This window comes from Tachypleus tridentatus, chromosome 7, assembly GCF_004210375.1.
Source record: "Tachypleus tridentatus isolate NWPU-2018 chromosome 7, ASM421037v1, whole genome shotgun sequence".
NCBI lineage: Eukaryota > Metazoa > Arthropoda > Merostomata > Xiphosura > Limulidae > Tachypleus > Tachypleus tridentatus.
Window position 1 is genome coordinate 138,694,830 of NC_134831.1, and position 26,317 is coordinate 138,721,146.

General features: G+C 35.3%; 1 protein-coding gene across 4 annotated transcripts in view; it reads left to right on the forward strand.

The window, feature by feature from the left end:
- Positions 1-3,992: 3,992 nt before the first annotated feature.
- The window catches only part of LOC143256713 (growth arrest-specific protein 2-like), a 37,048-nt gene continuing 14,723 nt past the window's right edge, over positions 3,993-26,317 (forward strand). For all 4 annotated transcript variants that reach the window (XR_013031447.1, XR_013031446.1, XR_013031448.1 and 1 more), the window contains exons 1-3: positions 3,993-4,333; positions 18,659-18,829; positions 25,844-25,968. Coding sequence is in view for 1 of the 4 variants with exons in the window: in XM_076514319.1 (XP_076370434.1) it covers positions 18,691-18,829; positions 25,844-25,968 (264 nt within the window). In the remaining 3 variants the exon portion in view is untranslated. The remainder of the gene's footprint in view (positions 4,334-18,658; positions 18,830-25,843; positions 25,969-26,317) is intronic.

The window sequence follows — 26,317 nt, forward strand, 5'->3', positions numbered from 1 at the left end:
GCTTTTTTTTTTTCCTGGGGAGAAAGTGTTATTTTCCAATTGCTTATGCCTAAAGTAAATGGAAAATGTGTATTTTTTCTTCAAACTTTGCTTTTGTCACCTGCGAGCATATACCAAAAACATGATGGGAGATACTGTATTTGGGGGCTGATACGTGAAAGTGATTTACATTACAGTTGCAAATCTCAAAATTACTCGCTTCTAAACATTTTTGTACAATTTCAGTATAAATACTTGTAAATCTTGATTCATATATTTTATTCAAAACTTATATAAATGAAAATGTGCAAATTTGTCTGTTTTTACATAGAAAATAGGTTAATTTCTAAATTTCATTATCCAGTTCACAAAAGCAAAGTTTGAATGGAATAATGGCCATTTTCTGTACTTTTACAACATAAGCAATTGAGAAATAACACACACTATCCAGGAACAAAATTTGTGTTACATAGTGTGGTCTGTATATCCTTTTAATACCCAACAAATTATGATTTAAAGAAATATCACACAACTGAAGCACTAAACAAGATAACATATTTGTACTTGGGTGACACCTAAAACTACAACTAATATCAAAGTTTCTTTTGTAAATGTTATTTTAATTAATTCTTAACCAATGTTGTTTTTTAAAGAAAAACTTTCAACGTGTAGATTTCTAAAGGATACAATACGTGATATACACATATATCTTCAGGGTAGAGATCTGTAGTTACAGAAACAAATTACTGGAAGAAAAATAGTTGCTTGTAGAAGAGGCTACATAATGTATAAATATCAAATAGTGACATGAAACCCAAAGATACAATTAACGATCACAGAAATTAAGTTGCTGGGGGAACAAAAGTACTGACATTTGTAACAAATGACACCATACCTCAATAAAATTCTAAATTGTAACTTTCTGTAGATTGAGAAAAATCTCTGAACTAGTTTAATTAAATTTTTTTTTTCCCACTAACACGTTGATTTAGGAATTACAATTTAATTAATGCCATTATTTTCAAAACAAAGACTTGACCACTATATATGGCTTTCTTAGTTTTTAAACCTAGCTTACAACAAAGTTTATGATATTGATGCAGTAGTACTATGATTACATTACTTACCTGTCGTATTCTATTACTGCCTAAAAGTTGAAACTGTTTAACCTCAAAGTCTTTAACTTGTGCCAAAATATTTGCCTGTTTTTTAAAGGCTGGGTGATTAGGATATTTGACTTATAACCTATGGGTTGTAGATTTGAATCCTATCACTGAAGATACTTGACTTTCCAGCATAGGGATGTTATAAAGTGATAGCCAGTCCCACTGCTTGATTACAGTAGCTCAATATTTTATCTCACTTCTAAATTAAGAACAGCTAGTGCAGATAGCCCTGGGCCTAGGAGTAGCTTTGCATAAAATTCAACAAATGAAATATAATTTCTGCAAAGCCAGACTGAAATTAAAACTATTTTCGTTTTTGAAACATTGATCTAGTGATAATTTTCAACAGAATGGGGTTATTTGGCTTTGTGATAAATGATTTAAATGTTGGTGTCTGGGAATGTAATGAATGTGTACTTAATTAACTAGTTTTTACACTTTACATTTTGTAACATTGTATTTTTAATGGTGTATTTAATATAGTAAAGCCAAATAATAGGTGTTTTTTCATAAGTGCAGGAATTAAAACTGCTCAATATGATTCAACGTTACCAAACAATAATATGCATCAGTAAAACAAAATCCAGCGTACCATTAGCACTAAATGTTACATTGCATTAAAATGTAATTGTATTTTTTAACCTTCTTGTGCCTCATTACCCAAAATTAAGTCATTTAACCTGTGGGTCACAGGATTGAAACCCATCACTGAAAATACTTGCTCATCTGAATGGAGATGATGTTATTTTTCATTCAATCCTACAGTTCTTCGATAAAGCGTAACTTAAGAGTTGGCAGTGGATAATGTTGACTAGTCTTACGGCTGCTACCTTAGAGACATGACTCTCATGTTGCTTTTTTAAAATCCAAAAGAAATTAATTACTTTAATAGCATAATTAATATTTCCTTTTATCGAGTTTATAGCTTTAATTGTGTTCTATTATTTAGAATTTTCTGCTACACATTTTTACGTCCTATTTTTTAGTGTTTTTGGCAAAATTTTATTCACGCTACTGCTCTGAAAAAATGAGCAGCCCGGCATGACCAGGTGGTTAGAGCACTCAAGTCGTAGTCTGAGAGTCGAGGGTTTCAAATTCCAAACATGCTTGCCCCTTTCAGCTGTGGGAGTGTTATAATGTACAGTCAATCCCACTATTCGTTGGTAAGAGTAGCCCCAAGAGTTGGCAGTGGGTGGTGATAACTAGCTGCTCTTCCTTTTAGTCTTACACTGCTAAGTTAGGAACAGATATCCCTTGTTCAGCTTTGTACAAAATTTAAAAAAAACAAGCCATCACTTCAAAAGTAATTCAGAAAGACTTATTGTATCTTGGCTTGAAATTCGTCACACAAAAACATTTTTCTCTTTAGAATCAACTAGTATGTTTACTACATGTTATATAGCGTGTGTATAACTAAAAGCTTATGAAGAACTCTGCTTTTAATCTTCATATGTCAATTTTCAATAACTTCCTTACAGCATCGTGAAGTACTCCGAATGGTACAGTAGTATGTGTATGACTTAAACTGCTAGAAACCGGGTTTGAATCACCTTGGTGGGCAGAGCCTTGTTGTAGCATTATGCTTAATAACAAACAACAAAAGCAGCATAAGATCTTCAGATAAGACTCATCTTAGAACCAATAAATATGTTAAAACTGTAAAAATAAACTGTGTTCATTGTTAATTTATCTCGGAGCGACTGGTGTGGGTATTAACACTTATTCATAAGCAGAAAACAACGTTTCGAACTTCATGGCCAGGTGGTTAAGGCACTTGACTCGTAATCCGAGAGTCACGGGTTCGAATCTCCGTCGCATCAAACATGCTCCTCCTTTCAGCCGTGGGGGTGTTATAATGTGACCGTCTATCCAACTATTCGTTGGTAAGAGTTGGCGGTGGGTGGTGATGACTAGCTGCCTTCTAGTTTTACACTGCTAAATTAGGGACGGCTAGCACAGATAGCCCTCATGTAGCTTTGTGCGAAATTCAAAACCAAATATATTACAGAGGTCATCTGCACGAAAATTTTGCTTATTCCCTGTTTATTTATAAAATCAATGTACTTATGCTAGGGATGTTTATCAGCGACAAAAATCTGATGCGTGTGTTCCTTTGTTTATCAGTAACAGTAAAATCAACAGTATATGTATCTAAAAAAGGGAAACGTTATTTTGCGTATTTATAGAAATAGACTTGTATTAAAAAACTATTCCGATGTCTGAATTGTGCGCATAAAACTTTATCCTGCATTATTTTTGTTTTTAGTGCCAACAAATGTTTTTTTTTTTTTTTTTTCTACGGTTCCGCAGTACCTGTTTTTGGCTATATTTTTAGAATTAATATGTCGTAAGGTAAACTTTGAACAACAAAAGCATTGTGAGCAGTTTTAGTAGTGTCATACTGATTACATTTTATGATTTTAGGTGGAATAGCGGTGAGTGCTGGGCGGTAGACACAACGGATAGTTTAATATGGCTGTGCTTTGAAACAAAACACCATCGTATTTTACCGCTGTATATATTTTCAACTATTTACAATATATTAATATAGATTTTTGCAGAATTTGTGCGGTATAAAATTTAATAAAAATATTTGAACATGCTCATTTTATTATTATAGACGTACATCAAAGTATTGTTATAACAGAGGAGATGAATGTTTATTTTCAACCTATGAAATGCATTATTACAAGCACACTATTTTAAAAACTTTAACAAACAAATCACTTATAAAAGACAGGTCATCTTTTCTGCATTATGAACTTAATTTAACAGTTAGCTGTTGGTTATTTATTATTTACAGAATGCACGGTTTAATTAATCAACGTTAGAGCAATATAACCTCGCCGAAAGAGGGCACTGTTGGAGGTAATCCAGGTAGATTGGGATGAAGTACTTGTCGCAATAGAGTAAAACTTCGGAATGCTTTGGTCATTGAAAAAGCATATGTAGCTCGTGAGTGGCTGAACGTTGTTGCTGTATGGTGGCTGACATAACACACAGTCGCCAGTTTTCCTCTAACTTCCAGGCAAAGAACGAGTTAACAAACGTCTCTCTTCTGCAGGCTTCCAGTAACGGGTTATGACGCTGTTGTCTGCCGTTTTATAAACCGGCTATGTCTTCAACACATTTGAAGCCAGCATCAATTCAACGATCTTTCTTAAGTGCAGATACTAGTTATTTCGCTGGTTAGTGAAAATATAAAGTTTTCTTACTAATTGTCCTTTCTAATATTTTATTTATATAAACGATCTAAAAAGAAAATTCGTGTGATTTTTGCATGTTTAGACTAATAATTAAATTTGTGCATGATGCAATCCGTATGTGCTATTGTCTTGATTGCATCAGTACTCCTATAAGCAGGCAATCGATATTACCAAAGACAACCTTATGCGTATGTTTCTTGAAAGCTAAATAACAGACATGTATAGCTTTTACAGTAAAGCAAGTTATATTTTTGACCAATATTTTCGTTAGTTTTACGGATATTTGTTGTTGTTTTTAGAAATTTAGGTGTTATATAACTCGCACGTCTTTAAAGGTTTAAGTGTGATAAAACGATGGCATATTTGTATATATATTCAAGCTGAAGGTATAACTTATTGAATTACCAGAAATAAAACTGAGTTATTTTTTTCTAACCTTGCTGTAGATTTCTGGATTACACAATAATATAAAAGAAGGCCGTCTTTGTGCTAATAACTCGGAAGTGAAATTCCGATCGCGTCTTACCCATTGAATATCTCATTAGTTTGCAGTTTTATTATAACTTACTTTCTTGAATTTCAATGTTCAGTCACTACTTTTAAAATCATACAAACTTAAAGATTTTCTTCTCTATCATAGTATTGTATTGCATAATTGTCTTTATAGCCATACGCTTTATAAGCAGTCATCGCTGTAGTGATATGGATCGGTAGTTATTAATTGATGGATATAAATATTTTCACTCCTTATCTAAGAAGGAAGCACTCACCGTTTGAACATTTAAAAGAGACCAAGGCATGCATTTCGGTCTGTCGCGTTTCGAGAATGTTGTGCGGTACCTGTTTGTCGACATGATGACGTAAGTTTAGATAGATTTGTTCTTGCTAGAATTTGTTGCGTATGTTTGAATAATAAATACATATGTCATTTTGGTAAAATGTTAGTGTTCATTTGTTAAAATTAATACATTTATGCAAACAGTAATTGTTACCAGTCTTTATTTCTGTGTTTATAACGTGCTTACCTATTGTTAATTGTAATGTTAACTGTAAAAACATTATACAGTCAGTATTTTAGTGTTAGGATTCGTAATTAAAATACTGAAATGTGCTATAACAATATTTTCTACCTACCGTTCGTTATTGAATTATCATTTATTGAAAAATGTATCCTGAAATAATGTTTGCGTTTTAATATGCTAGACGCAATTTTTGTCTTTTTTTTTAGTACATTTATACAGCGTAACCCTCTTGCAGCCCCCCCTCAGTGGCTCAGCGGTATGTCTGCGGACTTACAACGCTTAAAACCGGGTTTCGATGCCCGTGGTGGACAGAGCACAGATAGCCCATTGTGTAGCTTTGTACTTAATTCAAAACAACAACAACCCTCTTGCAGTGCGAAGTACATATTTTTGTGCAGTGTCACCTTCATGTCATTACATAACACTTTCAGGGTTATATAAAATATTATGTAAATTTTAAGTATATTTGGACAACTATTTCAGTTGATCGATTTTTACAGGACCTCCGCTGGGACAGTGGTAAATCTACAGATTTACAAATCAAGGGTTCGATTCCCATCGGTGGACACAGTAGATAGCCCGATGTGGCTTTGTTATAAGAAAAATACACAAACGATTTCCGCAGTTTTGATAACACGCATACTATGCTTGTTTTGTTTGTTTTTGAATTTCGCGCAAAGCTACTCGAGGGCTATCTGTGCTAGCCGTCCCTAATTTAGCAGTGTAAGATTAGAGGGAAGGTAGCTATTCATCACCACCCACCACCAACTGTTGGGCTACTCTTTTACCAACGACTAGTGGGATTGACCGAAACATTATAACGCCCCCACGGCTGTGAGGGCGAGCATTTTTGGTGCGACCGGGATTCGAACCCGCGACCCTCGGATTACGAGTCGAACACGCTTGGCCATGCCGGGCCGCGCATACTATGCAGTACTTAGCTGACCACAAGGACATGTAACTTGTGTTTTCGGTTGTTTTTTGAGGTTTTTTCACTCGTTCACACACACATACATATCTATAATTAGTAATATATTGGCTTTGGTTACGATGCTGTGTTGAATGCCAATATTTTTGACCAAAAAGGTTTCGTGAACATCTGAGATAAGATGAATTATAATCCAGTACAATGTAATATTCAAGTAAAAATGTTCTTTATATGCAGCCTGAGTAAAATACTCTGTATAAACACCAGTGAACCAGTATTTATTTAGGTTTTGAAGAACGTTTAACGCTGTTGCTATTAATTTATTCTTCTGAATTGTTCAGCAGACATGTTGATTAAAATACCAAAAGTAAATATGAAACCTTATACATCGTTCGATTCATCACTTGGCTTTGAGTTGTTTCCGTTTCGTGGGAATTTTAACCCTCGTCAGTAAATATAGAAATGGGCAAATCGAAAGAAAAAAACAAAGCTTCATTCCACCATTACACGAAGCCTCGTCTTTTTCTTCCGATTCGCTCTTATCTGGAGTTCATTTATTTTTTTTAAATCTTCCCATCCCAGGGTCAAAGATATTGAGACATTTCCAGCTCACTTGCTACACCGACGTCCACAGTGAATAACGAGAAGTGTAAAGAATGTCCGATGTCAAACAGCTGCTTCTATTGTAGGTCAGACGCGAGTGTGTTCCACTGTTATTGCCTTCGTAGCATTAGCCAGCAATTCAAAGTAGCTGGACTGAAGCCACACCTCACTCCAGGCAGTATCGTACGTCACTGATATTATCGCGCCAACATGTTTTTTTGAGACATTGGCTTTTGTTGTTTTTCTCTCGACGAGATCGGATCTTCACAATTCTCATGCAGGGGAAGTATCTGGATTTGGCGGCTATGGATGTGGCTGTGTTTATGCCAAGTTTAAGGATGTTAACTAGTCAGATGGTTGAATTTTGGATAACGAACACTGCTATTCGATAGATCATAATTTCTAGAGCAAAGATTTCTAGCTGGATACATTAAAGCTACATGAGGGTTAGTTGCGCAAGCTGTCTCTAATTTTGGAGTAATAGACTAAAAGGAAGACAACTTCTTTAACTTTTAGGTTTATCTTTACAAACGAATAGTAGGACTAATCGTCACATTATACGCTCCTACGTCTTAAAGGACGGAAGTGTTGAGTGACAGGTTTTAATCCTGCAAGCGGCAGATCGCGAGTCAAAGGCTTTTAAACAACAAGTAATGGTTTGAACTTTGCCCAAAGCTGCATGAGAGCTTTCTCGCATTCGCCGTCCCTAATTTAGCTGTGGTAAACTAAAGGGAAGGCAGCTAGTCAACGCCACTCACCGCCATTTCTTAAGCTAATTTTTTACCGACGAATAGTGAGATTGAATATTACATTATAACGTACCCACATGTCCCCCGCTGGTTCAGCGGTAAGTCTTCGGGTTTACAACACTAAAATCAGGAATTCGGTTCTCTTCAGCGGACACAAGAGATAGCCCCATGTGGCTTTGTTATAAGAAAACACACACACGTCTGAAATGACGAGCATTCAAACCCGTAACTCTCAGATTGCTGGTCAAGCATCATAACCGCGAGGCCAACGCAACTTAGATATCCATATAACAGTTGTTCTACGTACATGTAACTACTTCCCAGGGTGTGGATGGATCTTCACCAAATTTGGTATGAATGTTTATAACGGGGATGGATACAAATTTGCAGTTTTTACAGGTTTTGTTTTTTACAACTACTTCTTCCCTTTTGATAAACTTTCACCAAACGTCACATGAAAATTTGTTGGGTCCATGCGAAGATACATATAAAGTTGCGCTTTCACATTTTGTGTTTTACAGTTTTTATGGGCGTTTTTTACCGTCCAGGAGACGGGTGTTCCAGCTAGTAACTAAAATGTTGATTGTAGGAGACATAATGCAAGTCTATTTTAGTAAATCACTCTAATACAACTCGTGTCATATTAAATGAGCGGTAGTGTATTATACATCATTTATTTTATGAGAGAGTTTAAATTGTAATTTTTGTCTATAAGTAAATCAGTTTAATTAGATATATTATGTTAAAACGGTTATTCATATATTTTCAAATTTAGTAGGACGGTTGAATTGGGTATTTTCTATTTCGGATAGTGTGTTTACATATCTTGACTTTTACTAGAGTGGTACAATTATCTGGATTATTTTCTAGAACAATAGCATTAAACATCTTCGCCTAGTAAGTCAATTCCGCACAACTTTTGCTAAAGAAATTAAGCCTGATTATATAGTTTCAAACTGCTTCCTATTAATTAAGTAAAATTAATACTTTATACAATAATTATAATAAGGTAGAAGAGACGTGGTTTAAATACAAAATACGTGATTTCTAGGCTTAACAGAATTCACGAGCGGTGTCCCTACACAGTTGTTTTTATTAATGTACATAATTATCCTCCTAGTTTGCGTGCGTTGTAATTAATGTCACTCAAACTTAACAAGGCATAAAAAAGTTATAATTTATTCTGGACAACGGAGCATTGGTGTAAGTAGAGCATGCTTTTAAAAAATGTGGGAGTACCCTCGCTCCCAAATGATATGGAATTTGGATTGGAGGTAATACACAGCACGCCTTCAACTTTGAAGTTTTTTGGGTTTTTTTTTACGTTCTTTGATTAATTAAAATAAAAACTTATACGAACTTATTTCATTTTCGGCATCTCTTGTTCGTTGAAATATCAAATATTTCCGAGTCGAAGCGAATGCGAAATTTGAACCTTCTTCAGAAATAAGAATGCGTCAAGAAAGTTAAAACACGTCGTGATTTGTACTGTACCTGTATAGTCAAGTGTACTGATTAACAAATAGTGTAATACACTCAATGTATCAACGATTGGATTGTTTTGAGAAGTTTTATTATACAGACTTTATTTTACCGTATTTTACGTCTTGTACGATGCTACATTGTGGAAGAAGCACCCTAACTTTGAAAAGACAATTCTAAGAAAAACATATTTTGACTCAGCAACTGATCCCCTGATGCAGCCTTGACCTTTTTTTTCAACCTACTGAGTAAATACAATCAAATACATCATATCATTCACAGTATATCGACAGTATTGGTTAAATTGAATGTTTTATGCTATTAAAAATACTTGTAATTGGTAAGTAATGAAATTACGATCTGTATGAGAGGCCGTTTCGAGTAGATCCTAAACTAACCTCTTGTCTTAACCTATCACTTTTGTCTTGAAAGACGCGTGGGGATTTTTCGTGGTATCTTAAAAGAAAAAGTGCATCTTCCAAGGCATAAAATACGGTACTAATGCCATATTGCTAGTTTTTAACTTTATGGCCTTGACAGGTAGTCATTTCTATTATTAAAGTTAATAGAAGTTTTAATAAATTGGCCTTTGGTTGTCATGCTATTAAACTGACTTTTAACTTTTGTACAGTTCAAGTTAGACCTGAGATCCACCATTTTAGTCATCCGCTTCAAATAACATTACGCTTTTATGGCCTGAATATGGTCTGGTGGTTAGGGCGCTCGACTCCCAATTTACCTACCATGGGTTCGAATTCACGTGCACCCTTTTAGCCGTGGGAGCGTTACAATTCTGACAGTCAATTCAACTATTAGTTGGTAAACGAGTAGTTCAAGAGTTGGCAGTGGTTGATGTTAACTAACTGGCTTCCCTCTAGTCTATTACTGCTAAATGAGGGACGTCTAGCACAGACAGTTCTCATGTAGCTTTATGGAAAATTCAAAAACAAACTACATTTTCAAAAATGCTGTCTAAGTTAGCTTTTGAAATTCGTTTACTCTAACATAACTATGAAACTGGATTCCCAAATTGAATATACAATTAAGTTTAAATCTGTGGATTAGTAATTTGAAATATTCCTTATCTTGGAAAAAACGTTAATATCTAAATTACGGCTTTCATTTGACGAACTGTATTTTGTTTGATAAAATATGCTTAACCATATTCCTTAGCCAGACCGCACTCTTCAATTAATAACCAGAGTACACAGCCAACATTGCAATTGGATAAAACATCTTGGGGATCATCCGGAGGTCGCTTAGACATACGCTCCGCATGGGTTCTTTTCATCTCGTCTGATCTTTCATCCCTTGCTACTCAAACCCTACTTAGCTTATTGTAATTTTAAATTATACAATTTCTAGAGGTAAAGAAACGAAATAGCTCGTTAAAAATCTCATTAAACATACGGTATTTAAATGTCAAATGCTGAGCATAATTTTGATGCTCTAGCCACGACCATGGTGGGGTTTAACGAACATCATCTCACACCGTAGCTCCTGAAACCAAGAATTACGAAGTGCCATCACAGTCTTTTAAAGACATTACTAATTATGAAATAGCCGTATAATTTTCGCAAGGAAAACAAATTGAAGTAAGTTAGTTAATTGGGTTCCTACTCATATGTAAAATGTCCTCACGCCCACCATCTGTCGCTATAAGGTAACATTAGAAAATATGGGAAGACTTAGTAGATAAATAACTGAAACAGTTCAGAACTAGTGCAATGCCACAGACTATTGTGGATTCCCCACATAGTCATCAACAAATACTTGTTAATATTAAGCTCGTATGGGTAAGTCACGATATGTATGTGTTATAAGAGTAAAGCAAGTAAACGGATAAAGAACTGTGTTTCTCTTCGTTAGTTTATACTCATTAAATATATGCCACATTTGAGAGCATTATAAGTTTTCTAATCAGTCAGTAAACTGCTGGTTTACTACATTCTGTGCCACAAAAGATTAGTTTACTGCATTCAATCAAATACGTTAAAATATTCCCTGTAATTCATATTTCGCGTATGTATTTAGTATGCTGGTTTGAATTTTATCTGTAAAGTGTTATTTCTTTTGCTATAAGTCGTCGTACTTGTGGTCCTACCTTATCCATTGAGTGCACGAATAGAACAATTCAGAATCTTTTGTGCTAGAAACTAAGTTTGTGGGATTTTTTTTTTTAATTCATAAAGTTTCACGAACACTTCTGTAAAACAACGTAGTTGTTAGTTTCGTCTTCTGAAAAACATACGAACCGAACTAAGTGTATGATTTGTTAACTTCCTTTACTTTCTACATAAAATTCGGTTACAAAATCTTTTATACGTGTTGTTAGACTTTTCACTCTGAAGAACTTGTGGCAATTAACAACATCAAATCTTGCTTTTTCACACAATTCCTACTCTTTAGTTTGTACCTTTTTTTCCTCCAACACGAAATCATGAGACAGATGATCCAACTTCGTCAGTATTAAAATAAACTTTTGATTTTTCTTGAACTGTTTGTCATAAAACTTGAGGGAGTTAGTCTCTGAAGACAGTTTTAAAAACAGCTTGTGAACTTTTGGTGTTTTTTTAATGTTGTTACACGTTATTCGATTCCCTGATTGTGAGAAAATTATAATTTTATCCTCATATGTTATTCGAATACAGAATTTTCTCTGGAAATAAGTTTTGAACTTTTAGATGTTCGTAGAATCGTTACATTTGAATCCAACCTTTTTTCAAAAATTCTCATAACTAACACGGAAAAATTTTTATTGTTGTAATGATTTCAGTGTGTAGCTAACTATGAATACAATTTTGTCTATAATACTGCTTCTGTATTTTAACAAATTTTCTTTCATACGTATATCATAATAATGCATGCACATTTTACCCTACATATTCTTTCAAGCAAGCGGTCTGTTTGGGCGAAAACCGACTGACTTTTGTTTTATAATCTATGGAAATTGTTTATAAATACCTTTTTATTATGTGAAACTACGACATTGATTACCTACACTTTTCGTGAGTTATTCAAGAACATTTGAATGTTTGCTTGTTTATTATCAAGCGCAAAGCGACATAATGGGCTATTTGTGCCGTGTTTACGACGGGTATCGAATCCAAATTAGTGTTATAAATTCGTAGACTTATCACTGAGTTACGGAGAGTCGTCTGATTGATTTACCATACCTCCTATTCATAGGGGATCGGCATGGCCAGGTGGTTAAGGCGCTTCAGTTGTAATCTGAGGGTCGCAGGTTCGAATCCCCATAACACCAAACATGCTCGCCCTTTCAGCCGTGGAGGCGTTATAATGTGACAGTTAATTCCACTATTCGTTGATAAAAGAGTAGAGCTGCCTTCTCCCTAGTCTTACACTTCTAAATTAGGGACGGCTAGCGTAAATAGCACTTGTGTAGGAGGTTTGTGTGAAAGTAAACAAAGCATCTACAGGCGCCACAGTCTCATTTCTTTCTATGTTTATTTTCCTGGCAAGCTATTTTACAGATTTCACTTATGAGTATATATATTTTTTTCAATCAGAAGAAGAAATGTTTTCGATTGTATTATTGGATTACCGTTATGTAGTCTGGCGCCCTCAGTCAGTTTTTCAGTTCTGACGTGTTGTTTTTCTTCTTAAATTTGGGTCAGTTTTTCGTGGCCGGGGGTCTTAAATAATTACTTAAATGTTTATTATTTAGCATCGTCTCTGCTTCGAACAGGTAACGCATCTGTATCTGTATATATTTTCAGAAATAAAATAATATCTTACATTTAAGTATTTTTTGAAATTTTTATATCGTAGATCACTCATTAGGTTTATTGTTTTTACTAAAGTTGTTAAAGTTGTGAGTCCTTAAAGCTACCTCTTTTCCACAGGAAGACATCACTCTAGTAGCCTACATGATTATTTTTGTAATTAATTTATGAATAAATGTAATTTTCTTTTTATAGCATCTTAATCAACATAACCTAGTTGGTCTGAGCAAATATGTATTTGAACAAAAGTCCTAACATTTGCTACGTTACACATGGTGTATATTTTGTACACCCAATTTATATATAACGCAATTTCCTTTCTTTTGTCTGTTTCTTTGAGTGCTACTTAAACCTGGCGATACAGGACTTGTGATAGAATAAGCCCATTTAAAGTGAAAGAATTGTTAATGAGAGAGTATAAGTTGAAAGGATGTAATACAAGCAAAATAATAATCGTAAAGACAGAAGAAAACAGTCATTGGAGCTTAATTTGAACAAAGAAAATGATGCTCACTAAAACAAAAACTCAGTGTTCATTAAAAGTAAATGAGATACAATGGAAATGGTTTTGTGCTTTATTGGTATTTATTCAGAATTTACGCCAGAAACCTGAGACAAAAGAAAACAGCCTGAATTGTATAAACACGTACACGCCCCAAAAGCAACCTGAACTATTCTAAACGCTCTCACCACACCCCGTGGCATAACTCAACATAGGTGATAATTGTAAATCTTCAAACACACAATTCAGAACAACAGTTAATGACTGAAAATAATTATGTTTACAGGTAACAAAACCAATCGTCGTCACTCGGATATTTACTTTTAGATACACGATCTCTGCATGGATATTTACTATTACGCTATAAAACTTTTATCGAGTTCGCCTTCCACCAAGAAAGTATATATATACAAACTACAAACGGATATTTAATTTATCAACGTGCAGTCAAAGATAGAACGTAATGGCGGATAAAACTCGGAGCTTCATTTTCCAATTCATTTCGTGTTCAATACAGTATGATAAAAATTGTTTTTTTTTCCAAGAAAAATTACATATCGTATAAATGTTTTTTTACGGATTTCAGCGTCGAATAACATTTTTGATGTTGCAACCAATCGGAACTCAGAGATGTTAATTCGTTTCTCTTACAAAGAAGAGCAATAATATGCATAATACACTTTTTATACAAGTTTCAATGCACCCCTGTTGATGTAACAGATTTTAATTAGTCACTGTAGGAGAGACTCGAGACTTCTGTCTGTTAACAGAAGAAAATATTTTGTCCCTTAACATTACATTATGCTATTATGTATCAAAATAGGGGGTGTCCAGAGACAACAAAAGAACTGTTGGTCCATCATGGTTATCCCATTATCTACGCCAAAGTAAAACATTTAAATCCAGCAATTATCATTCATACATCTATCAAGCTTTCTTTTAAACTTACTCAAATTTACTGCCTCTACACCATCCGAAGAAAAACCATTCTATAGGTCAACTACTCTATTTGAAAAATAAAATTGTCTAAGCTGAAGACGGCTTCTAACTTGCCTAAATCTATATTTGTGTCTGTGCTTCTATAAATTTTGCTGTTAAGCGTGAAAAATATTAATGCATCACATTATCAATTCATTTTATATTCTTAAACACTTCAATCAGATACCCTCTAACTATTCTTTATTTAAAGGAAAACAATTTAAAGATATTAATCTCTCCTCATATGACAACTCCCCCATCCCAGGGATAATTTTAGTAGCTCTCCTCTGAACCCTTTCCAATAGTTCAGTCAGTGGCATGTCTAGGTAGCGGATAGAGGGGTCTCGGCTCCAGAACCCACGGTCTTAATGAGGATCCATCGGTAATTTTATTCTATGTTAAATAACATGGGATGTAAAGCCCACAAAAAAGTATTGGCCCCTGGGCCTACAAAACCATAAATTTGACACTGAGTTCAATATCTTTATTAAAGTCACTTCCAAAAATTTACCTATATAAATAATTTACAGTCAGCTTGCCAAATAAAACAACAATAAACAAATACATTCCACAAGAGGGGTTAACTTTTGTGATAGCTAATTTCTATTATAGAGTACGAAGCAAATCTAAAAGGTAAAGCGAATACAGTTCTTGATAAAGGATGTTAAAGGTCTTATTTTTTTAACATCAATTTCCCGGTTGTTCAACCGTGTAATTGAGGGCTTATAACACTAAAAATCGAGCTTAGATACCCGCTATTGGCAAATCACAGACAGTTCATTGTGCACTTTTGTGCTTAACAAGCAATATCCAAAACCTGAAGTGAAATAATGAAAATTCGTTAACAGGTGATGACTGGTTCTTACGCTGGTAGAACTGGTCCTGTTCGTCCCGAAGTCTCTACAAGTAATACTGATTATTTGCTCGACGAGGTTGTTCACCAGAATGAAGAATCTTATTTGGTCAACATACCTCTGGATTGTCAAAAAATTGTTGCGCCTTGTAAAGTTAGTTAGTCAGCCTTTAGACAGTTCGTACACTGTTGACTTGCTACTGTGCCCTTCACCGCTTTGTAGGAACAAGAATGTGAGGAAGGAAGTTGCAGTCACGCTGATGATCGTCCCACTAAGTGTGAGGGTAATACACGTTTATAAAAGTTATAATACGAAAAATACGAGTTTTTGTATTCTTTACTAAAGAAGATTTGTACCCTACTTAGTAGTTAGTTAGCTGGCAAATATTGCGTAAATTTACTTGTCATTATTTTTGATATTGGAATATGTACTACAGATAATTTTGAAAAATATACAGCTTTTCTTTCCAAGGTTGGATTAAGGACTTGAAAGGCATTTGCGCCCATTTGCTCTTCCCCACTCAACCCACTCCATTTTCTTTTTTAACCGCTCCTGAGTGGCACAGCGATATATCTGTGAACTGATACAGTTAGAAACCGGGTTTCGATATCCGTGGTGGGCAGAGCACAGATATCCCATTCTGTAGCTCTGTGCTTAATTTTAAAGAAACAAGCTTGTCTAACTTTTTAATTCACATTAAGTATCCAGGTGATACATTCATAAAATAAGGAGTAATCCTATTTATAGGAATGGAGTATCTACTAACCACAGAAAAATGTTTGAGATCTCCAGTTTGGAATTCGTTGTTAAAAACACTACTCATAAAGCAATTTTCATAATAAATAAAAGGGTTGATATGAACGTTACACTATAATTTATCATAAGTAGAATATATAGTTGAATATTACACTGAAATCGTATAATATCAGCTTGGTTTTGAATCAAACAGGCGGGCACACACACACATATATATATTCCCAGTGAAAAATAATATTAATATTGTGGTACATAACTAGGTCCTGTGATCATAGGCTACAAAGAAAATTTCACCAGTATAGTGACTTGTTTACTCGTTCAGTGAAGGAAACATAGGAATGTTTTGCATTTGGCATGAACATTCTAAAAATAAACTTGCAACAATAGAATAGCTCCCGAAATTTCTCAATCAAGGGTGCATAGGTGTAGCTTAAGTTTATCGGAATGATTCTATAAAGAAACCTGCTACTGTAATTACACAGATGAGTACTAAGTTAAATTTTCGTGTCCACATTCACAGTAAAATAAAAACTCTTCTCCACATTCACAGTAAAATAAAAACTCTTCGTGTCCACATTCACAGTGAAATAAAAACTTTTGTGTCCACATTCACAGTAAAATAAAAACTCTTTGTGTCCACATTCACAGTAAAATCTTCGCTCCCTCTCGTTTACTTTGCGACTCTCAATCGCATAGTTGTCACAGTTATAAAGTCCTTTTAGTTGAAAGTGTAAACCGTCTACAACGATGTATTTCATTCAGGTCCTATCCTTTCTTCACCACACAAAATCTAACATTTGCTTACTAAGACGTCCTCTTCATAAAATACGTTTTAAAACTAAAAATCCATTTCCGGAAATGTTGATTTTTGTGAGTATTCACCCCTTTCTTCAAAGTTTTGATTTGTTGTCTTTGTTTATGAGCTTTTAAATAACAGAATAACTTTAAAACACCCATTCTGCAAACGTTTGAATTAGCCACCCATGTTTTTGTACTCGAAAACAGAATTCTCGAATTTGTAAACAAAATTGTAAATCGTTGCACAGGAAACATATTCGAAGCTCAAATAAAAACATATTCAAACATAATTATTGTAAGTGCGTTTTCTTTAAAATATAAATTTTGACATAGTTTTTAGTATAAAACGGTATACACTACATTGTGAAATTTGGCTTTTAAAAAATTAATAACCATGATTTAAAATTTGTGTTGAACAAAAAAGCTTTTCGATAAATCTAACAACGCATAGAAAAATTATAATGCATCCATAAGAATCACTCTTAGTTGGCCTTACACATATACATATAATTTGTTTTCGTATATATTTTTTTTTAATTATCTACAGGCAATGGGACGTAACAGGGCCATGTGGTTAGGGCACTAGACTCCTAATCTGAAGATCGTACCAATCATGCTTGCCCTTTCAACCATATGGGTGGTGATGACCAATTGTCTTCACTCTAGTCTTACACTGCTAAATTACGAACGACTAGCGCAGAGTGCCCTCGTGTAGCTCTGCGCGAAATTAAAACAACAACAACAACAAATAAACATACGCAATGGATAGATCGACATCCATTTTCCCAAACTTTATTATTATGATTTTGCTAAAAAAAAACGTGTGAAAAATTGACAAAATAAAAATTGAAAGTTGTGGTATTTTAAGTCACGGTCTAAAACTAAGGGTTATCGAATTCGTATTGAAAGAATTGTTTATGAAACTTCTTGTAAGCAACATTCGTTGGTAAAAAAGTAGCGCAATAGTTGTTAGTGGGCGGTGATGACTGCCTCCCTTCTCTCCAGTCTTTTTACTGCTAAATTAGGTACGGCTAACACAGACTGCCTTCGTATAGCTTTGGGCGGAACTCAAAACACACAAACAAGTAAGCGCCATCAGAGACATAAGTATTTAATTAATCGAATAACCGTACTCTGAAAGAGCTATGTAGCGCTGATCGTGAAAAAAACAACAATAAAAAAGAAACCGGCCCAGCTAAATGCAAGCCCTACGGGCAGACATTCGTCTTCCCAAATTATATTACCGTGTAAGATAAGATAGACGCTATTGTGAATCACCCGTCTGTAGCATAAAACCACATTCTTGAAACGCATGTTTTAAAATACGTCATGGTGTCTCAATGTTTAAATGGTTTTTCTTACCTAAATTGAACGAACGCATCCACAACAAAACTGCGAACAGAGTAACAGTAGAATTTCTGAGTCCTTCATTTCATTCTGATTAAATGTTCCAGAATAAGAGGCTCAAATATAAATACCGTATTGTATCTGTGAGTAATGAAATGTTAAAACATTAAAGATGTTTCCTATACGTCGACTAACTACTATATGAACCCTCACAAATCTGTGGGATACTTTATTTATCTACATATGTAAAACAGTGACCATATGAGTTTTCAGATGATTACTTGTCCCTTCTTATGGGTTGTTTGGATAATAGTGGCTCATACTGTTATCATTTTGGTATTCTCAGGTAAACGTCTTTCTGATGTCCACAAACATTTTTCGTCCATATAAATTTTACTTTTTTTTTGAAGAGATGCAAATGAATTTTACGAAGTAATGTTTTTTCTTTCTTTTTTAAGATTAATACGCTAATAACAAGTAAAGAAGTAGACTAATCTCTATTATTTTGTTAATGTAACATTGTTATGCCAATTCTTCTGTAGACTCTATGGGCAGTGGAACAAGACAGTTGTAAATGGCAGGAAAAGAACAATGTAAGGCTATGTCGGACGAGCAGATGTGGGATGATTTTAAGTTTCAAATAGCCAAAAGACAGGAAGAAAATTTGATACCTTTGAAAGAGGATTTGGCAGATTGGATAAACAAAATCTTAGGTAAGGCTTAGTCGTTATTTTCTGGTAAGCATTGGTTTTATCATGTCTGACCTCAATTTGATCTTGATTTTTACGTTCCTATACGGACATACAAATCCGATACACTTAAGCAGTTTTTGGTCAAAGAAAGAAAGTCGCTGTACAGTTGAAGTAATATTACAAGATATCTCGAAAGATGACCCGGCATGGCAAGGTGAGTTAAGGTGTTCGACTCGTAACCTAAGGGATCCCAGTCGCACCAAACATGCTCGCCCTTTCAGCCGGGGGGGGACGTTATAATGTGACAGTCAAACTCACTATTCGTTGGTAAAAGAGTAGCCGAAGAGTTGGCGGTGGGTGGTGATGACTAGCTGCCTTCCCTCCAGTCTTACACTGCTAAATCACGAACCTATCGTGAAATTTAAATTAAATATGTGTGACCGTTGTTGTTTTGAATTAAGCACAAAACTACACAATGGGCTATCTGTGCTTTGCCCACCACGGGTATCGAAACCCGGTTTTTAGCGTTGTAAGTCCGCAGAATGTGTGACCGCTATCGGTCTTTCTAATTTTTCCATCTCCTACACACACACGCATAATACTGTTTTCACTACGAAAACTTATACAAATGTTTTATTTCATTGCAATTTTTAAGTATTTCTTAAACTTGTGTGTTAATTAATAGCAAAAAGATTGAACATTCTCCAGTTCATGTTTAATATTACAAGCTGTAACAAAAGACTACGATACAGTTTTGTACATTAATTTAAAGTAAATAGATAAAAAACAACAAGCATATGTTTCGTACATTTTCTTCAGAATCTAATATCTACGACACATCTTCATGAATAACAAAAAGAGGGATTTTTATGTTTTAATCTTCGTTACAATACGTTATGTCCCTCAGGAAAAGACTGTTTCTTTTCCTACTAAAAAGAATTCTTCAGTCAGCCAAGTTGGCAGACAAGTTGTTGTCCGTGGACTTACAACTCTGGAAATTAAGTTTAGATATACGTGGCTGGCAGATCACAGAGAGCAAACTGTGTAACTTTGTGCTTAACTTCAAACAACAACATTACATTATTGTCATTACTTTGTATTTATTGGATTCTATTTTTCCCATTCAATCTCTAATCCTTTTCTAAGTCTTACATATAGCAGTAGATATTTTCTGCCTTAAAATGCATGCATCATAAGTACTTTTTATTATTATAAATGTGACAGGTATATGTAAGTCCCCCGCTGGTACAGCGGTAAGCCTACAGATTTATAACGCTAAAATCAGGGTTTCGATTCCCCACGGTCAGCTCAGCATATAGCCCGATGTGGCTCTGCTATAAGAAAACACACGCACGTGTAATTTTAATATAAATTCGGTTGGATCTCATAAAATCCATTCAAAAAAAAAAATTTAATTAATCTCTTGATCCCCAGGGGCACAGCGAAATGTCTGCGGAGTTATAACGTTAGAAACCGGGTTTCGATACCTGTGGTAGGCAGAGCATAGATAGCCCATTGTGTAACTTTGTGCTTAATTTCAAAACAAACTAATCTTTTGTTCAGTTAACCATTAATTAAGTAATTTAATGATTTTAACTATTAACATACTATTATTGCAAACTAGAATTTCGAGTTGTTGTTGTTGTTTTTGGAATTTCGCACAAAGCTACTCGAGGGCTATCTGTGCTAGCCGTCCCTAATTTAGCATTGTAAGACTAGAGTTCCCTCTAGTCATCACCACCCACCCCCAACTCTTGGGCTACTCTTTTACCAACGAATAGTGGGATTGACCGTCACATTATACACCCCCACGGCTGGGAGGGCGAGCATGTTTAGCGCGACGCGGGCGCGAACCCGCGACCCTCGGATTACGAGTCGCACGCCTTACGCGCTAGGCCATGCCGGGCCAGAATTTCGAGACTATCATTACGTTATAAAGCTGTGAATATACTGGAGGGTCTATATATTTTGAAACTTATATATAAGATATAGAAACATTTACTTGTTTTCACAGTCATGCTTTTTCAAAGAAGAAACCTCAGTTTTAATGAACTCTCTTTTTAAAATAATGTTTTCATGCTATTCGGAGTTATAATTGCAAACTTACGTCATCGATTCACTCCATGGGCTTTTTAAAATGTATTTCTTTATCTACTTATGCAGGACAACTGCTTGTATCTCCTTGACTTTGTTGGTTATAAAGTAATTCATTAATAAAATATGAGCTACACAAGAAAGTTTGTAACCGTTACCGTTAAAATCTCAATTAGTGTCACTAATTACTTCTGGCGTTTCACAAATGAATGATTTGTACCTATCCCTTACACTGTGTAGTGTAACAGGTACAAAGAAAGTATTGTGGAAACATCTTGCAGTAAATGAACTTTACCTGTAGTGAATGGTAAAAAAATAAGTCAATAATCTGAGAGTAAAATTTGTTTAAACTGCTTACAGTTGTAGTATATATTGAAGTTCTTATGGCGTTATACTTATATTTAACGTGCCTGACATGGCCAGGTGGTTAAGGTACTCGACTCGTAATCTCAGAGTCGCGGGCTCGAATCCCCGTCACACCAAACATGTTCGCCCTTTCAGCTGTGGAGGCGTTATATGTGACGGTAAATCCCACTATTCGTGGGTAAAGGAGTAGCCCAAGAGTTGGCGGTGAATGGTGATGACTAGCTGTCTTTCTTCTAGTCTTACACTGCTAAATTAGGGACAGCTAGCGAAAATAACCTCGTGTAGCTTTGTACGAAATTAAAAAAACAACAACAAGAAACAATATTTAACATGCGCTAATCATGTAACTAATTGCATAAAATCGATATTTTGTAACGTGAATAAAGTTTTATTATTACTTCCGAAAGCACTTACTTATTTTCTCAAACTGATTCACCCTGATCCTTTAAACTAGACAAGTCGATTAAAGCTAAGTCTTTAGTTATTAGTTCTGGAAGTAAACTCTTACCGTACCCTTGACTATTCTGATCTATTGAATTAATCCAATACGTTTTGTGACGACTATCTTCCCGTACAGTTTGAAAATAGTTAGTCGTCGAAGTATTATCTGTTTGCTCTTTTCGATTAGATTTTTATACCAAAATTAAACCTGTGTTTCTGAAATCCGGAAGCCTTAGGTTCGATAGTCTTCATAACCACGTAAATAGTGTGTTAGCTGTTCTGTGTATACATTTCAAAAAAAAAAACAAAAAAAAACGCAAAAGGCAAAATTTGAGACAAATTGTTAACAAGTTTATTCCGGGTAGTTTTGTATGACATGTGTGAAACTTTGCACATTCACTGCTGAATATCCAAAGTTTGCAAAGGCGAAGTCCACGCTCACTAGTTGAAGTTTAACGTCACTAAACGTCAATAACGAATATGCCCCCCGTGTATATCAATAACTGCTTGGCATTTCCTGCCAATGGAAGCGATGAGATGACGAATCACATCCTGTGGAATGGCTGCGGTTGAGGTTGTCGCCGTCGCAGACGTCGGTCCAACTCGTCCCAAAGATGTTTGATGGGGTTTAAATCTGGTGATCTGGAGGTCCAGGGAAGAACATTGATGTTGTGGTGTCTCAATAAGACAGTGATGAGTCGGGCTGTGTAAGGACGGGCGTTGTCATGTTGAAAAACGTCGTTGACGTTCACCATGATGGGTTGCACATGGGGCCTAAAAATCTCGTCGACGGTTGCGTACGGTCTGATCGGAACTCCTACGCAGCCCTGGTATGGTTGAGGCAGTAGACGTTGCAGTGGTGGTCCTATCCCGAAGGTGACGTAACCAGATATAACGATCTTGTGCGGGCGTGGTTACACGAGGTCTGCCAGATCGTGGACGGTCACGAGTTGATCCATGTTGTTGGTGACGATTCCATAGCCTTGTGATGATGCTTTGGTGGACATTCACAGCTCTGGCAACATCTGATCGAGATTCGCCTGCTTCCAGGCGACCAATGGCGTTGTTGCATTGTGCTTCAGTCAGTCTTGGCGTAACTGTATTGCGTGTCGGTGGCTTAACACTGAGCTATGGAAACCGAGAACCCGTCACTTTTATAGGGATTTTGCACATGTTGCACTTGCAGAACATGCAGATCTCTCAAACAAATTTATTGGACACGAATGCGTTTTGGCGAAAAATCCGTTGTTTTCCTCCGTTTTCAAAGTCCACAACTTTTATTGTCATTTTGGTCTGACAATCAGTGCCTTAACACGTGTAACATCACATACTCTGAGCTTGTAACGTTATTACATATATTTCTCTTTAAAATAAAAAAAAATCCCTTTTGCGTTTCTTTTTTTGAAGAGTATATTTGTTGGGGGAAAATATAATAATGTGGTCAAGGTCCTTCACGTTCCGCCAACGTAACGTCTTGTATTTTTACTAGTTGAAATTATGTTTTATTTGTACTTCCGGCAGTGTTGAAATGAATTACCTCAGATTCTGGACCTCTCTCTTTCACCGAGCCCTAGTACACATTAAGCTCCGTTAATGTACGTGTACAGTGGCGACAACAGACAACAGTCGCTCAAAACGCGTTATAAACTGCCCTCTTGTCGAAGCAGTGACGTGTGAGGTTATTGTATATTCACTAGAAAAAGTTGTTCAACCGTCAGACGTGTTCAACACACTTTGTGCTAATTTCTAAATTAAACTTCTTGTTAATCAGGCGGGATTGAAGTTCAGAGCAAAGATTCATATATATATTATATGCACACATATAACAGTTGTATGTTGAACGTTAAATTTACACAAAAGAAAGTAGTGTCAATAATAAAATATTTATTACTGTATAATTATTATATATATATATACATTTAAAGAATATCTTTATATTTTAACAGAATTAAAAATTATATTAGATACTTTTTAAGATGATTATGATTTTATCTCTACAAGGGGCTCATGAACACTGAACAAGAATAATGAACACAAATCTAACCTAAAAGAGCAAAAGAAACTAAAATAAGCCTTTCAAAATATTCAGCCAGACACACAAAAACTTGTTGGTTGCGTGTCTGATCGATTCGTTCATAGACAGTAACCTGGAAGCGGTCTATTCATGGTAAAAGCAGAAAGCGAAAATTATTAATTGTGAACAGCAGTCACAGTCATTGACTAATAGTAAGTTTTTGCTGACTCTCTGAGGCAGCCCTAGCATGGCCAGGTGGTTAGGGCACTCGACTCGTAATCTGAATGTCGCGGGTTCGAATCCCCGTCCAAACATGCTTGCCCTTTCATCCGTAGGGATGTTATAATGTGACGGTCGATTCCACTATTCATTGGTAAAAGAGTAGCCCAAGAGATAGCGGTGGGAGGTGATGACTAGCTACCTTCCTTCTAGTCTTATACAGCTAAATTAGGTACGGCTAGCACATATAGCCCTCGAGTAGCTGCGCGAAATCAGAAAAATAAACAAACAAACTCTCTGGGATTTTTTTGGGATAGGGCAAGATATATCTTGGTTATATTCTTCATTAAAGCCGCCTGTGTTTCTAATTATGCAAAATTCGCACGTACTGAGCATATGAGAGTATTCGTCCACTGCTTTTAATTAATAGCTTTTAATAGGCTTATGAATTTCGTTTTGCTACAACACTGAATAAAATTAGTGTTAATGTTCTTTGCTTCTTGATTTATATATCTCGAATGTATAGCTTCATTCAGATGTGTCATATAGTTTTAGCAACGATTTGTTTGTTCTTGTTGTGTTTTGAACTTTTCTGGGTAAAAAAAGTTCTTAATATTAACTATAGGTAAAAAGTTATAATATCATATTTAATGTTTTACTTTAATTAGTTAATATAAGTCGCAATGCTTGTTTTCCTTAATACCTTATCGCGTTATGAATACAAATAAGATTTGATGACATTGCGTTTAACCTTTGTTTGTAAGAGCGTAAAACAAAGTAGAAGTATTACAAAAAATACTCTACGTATTCTCTACCTGATTTCGAGGCCCGGCATGGCCTGGTGGTTAAGGCACTCGACTCGTAACCTGAAGGTCGAGTAGCTTTGCGCGAAATTCAAAACAAACCAAACTTTTTTTTTTTTTATTTCGCGCAAAGCTACACGAGGGCTATTTGCGTTAGCTGTCCTTAATTTAGCAGTGTAAGACTAGAGGGAAGGCAGCTAGTCATCACCACCCACCGCTAACTCTTGGGCTACTCTTTTACCAACGAATAGTGGAGTTGACCGTCATTTGTAACGCCCCCACGGCTAAAAGGGCGAGCATGTTTGGTGTGACGGGGATTCGAACCCGCTGATTACGAGTCGAGTGTCTTATCCACCTGGCCATGCCCGTCCAAACCAAACTATCTGGTTTCGTAAGTTGTTGATATGTGGTGTACACTTCTGAGTGGACACCCTGTCAGAACAAGAAATGTTATCCAGGTGTATTCATGTGAACTATCCTTTCAGAAATACACCTCGTTCTTTCTGTATCTTTTATATTTCATTAATGGTCTTATAATTAGATTAATGTGTCTATTTTAGGAACATATTTCTCTAAATATTATGTGTCTGCTTCTTTCACTATATGTATTTAATTGGATACATACACATTAGTGTCGGTATTTAAGAGAAATTTTACTTTTAATATTTTACTTTGGTAGCATACAATTTTATTACATTTGTAGTTTCACAAATATCTCGCGTAATGTATTCGCACAAGACCTTTCATTTAAACCAGGTTACATTATCAAACGTAGCGTGAAAATGGTTAGAACTCTTTGTGAACGTTACAGAAATTGACGCGCGTGTCTGATATAGGTTTTCTCTTTCTAAGTTTCTATGTATGAATCTAGCTGCATTTCTTTACTAACTATGCATAGGATGACCGATTAAAATATTTAGGTTTCGGTGCTCAGACTTAATATTCATTACTTTTTTTAACTGAAAGAATCTAAGAAAGACTTGTAAGTAAGTTAAAAATTATAGAACAAAAAACCGAGTAAACACTGAGTTGTTTCATGTTGATGACATCAAGTGGTCTGAACATTTTCACAAGATGAGCTTTGTTTTATTTTTACAGACGTAGAAACTATAACTATTGAAAACTTCATGGAGGCGTTAGACAATGGGATCATTATCTGTAAACTTGCTAAGTTGATCCAGAGAAAGGCAGAAAGCTGTCGACAGGAAGGTTTGAGTTCAGAGGTTAGTTTATTGGCTTTCACACACTTTTAATTGTTTTACAGGATGTCATCAGATTATGTTGCAAACAGAATTACATTCTACACTAAGTATAGATACTTATGATTTCATATTTATGTAAAGGGCTAGGATGTATCTGTAGCAGCAAGATGTCCATAAGATATCTACTGTAGCACTATGTTTGTATCGTGTCAATGATATCCACTATAGCGCTATGTTTGCAGCGTGTTAAGGATATCTACTGTAGCACTACTTTTGTAAGGTGTTAAAGATATCTGTTTTAGCACTACGTTTGTAACGTGTTAAGGATGTCTGCTGTAGTGTACACCTTAAGAATATCTGATGTAACAAG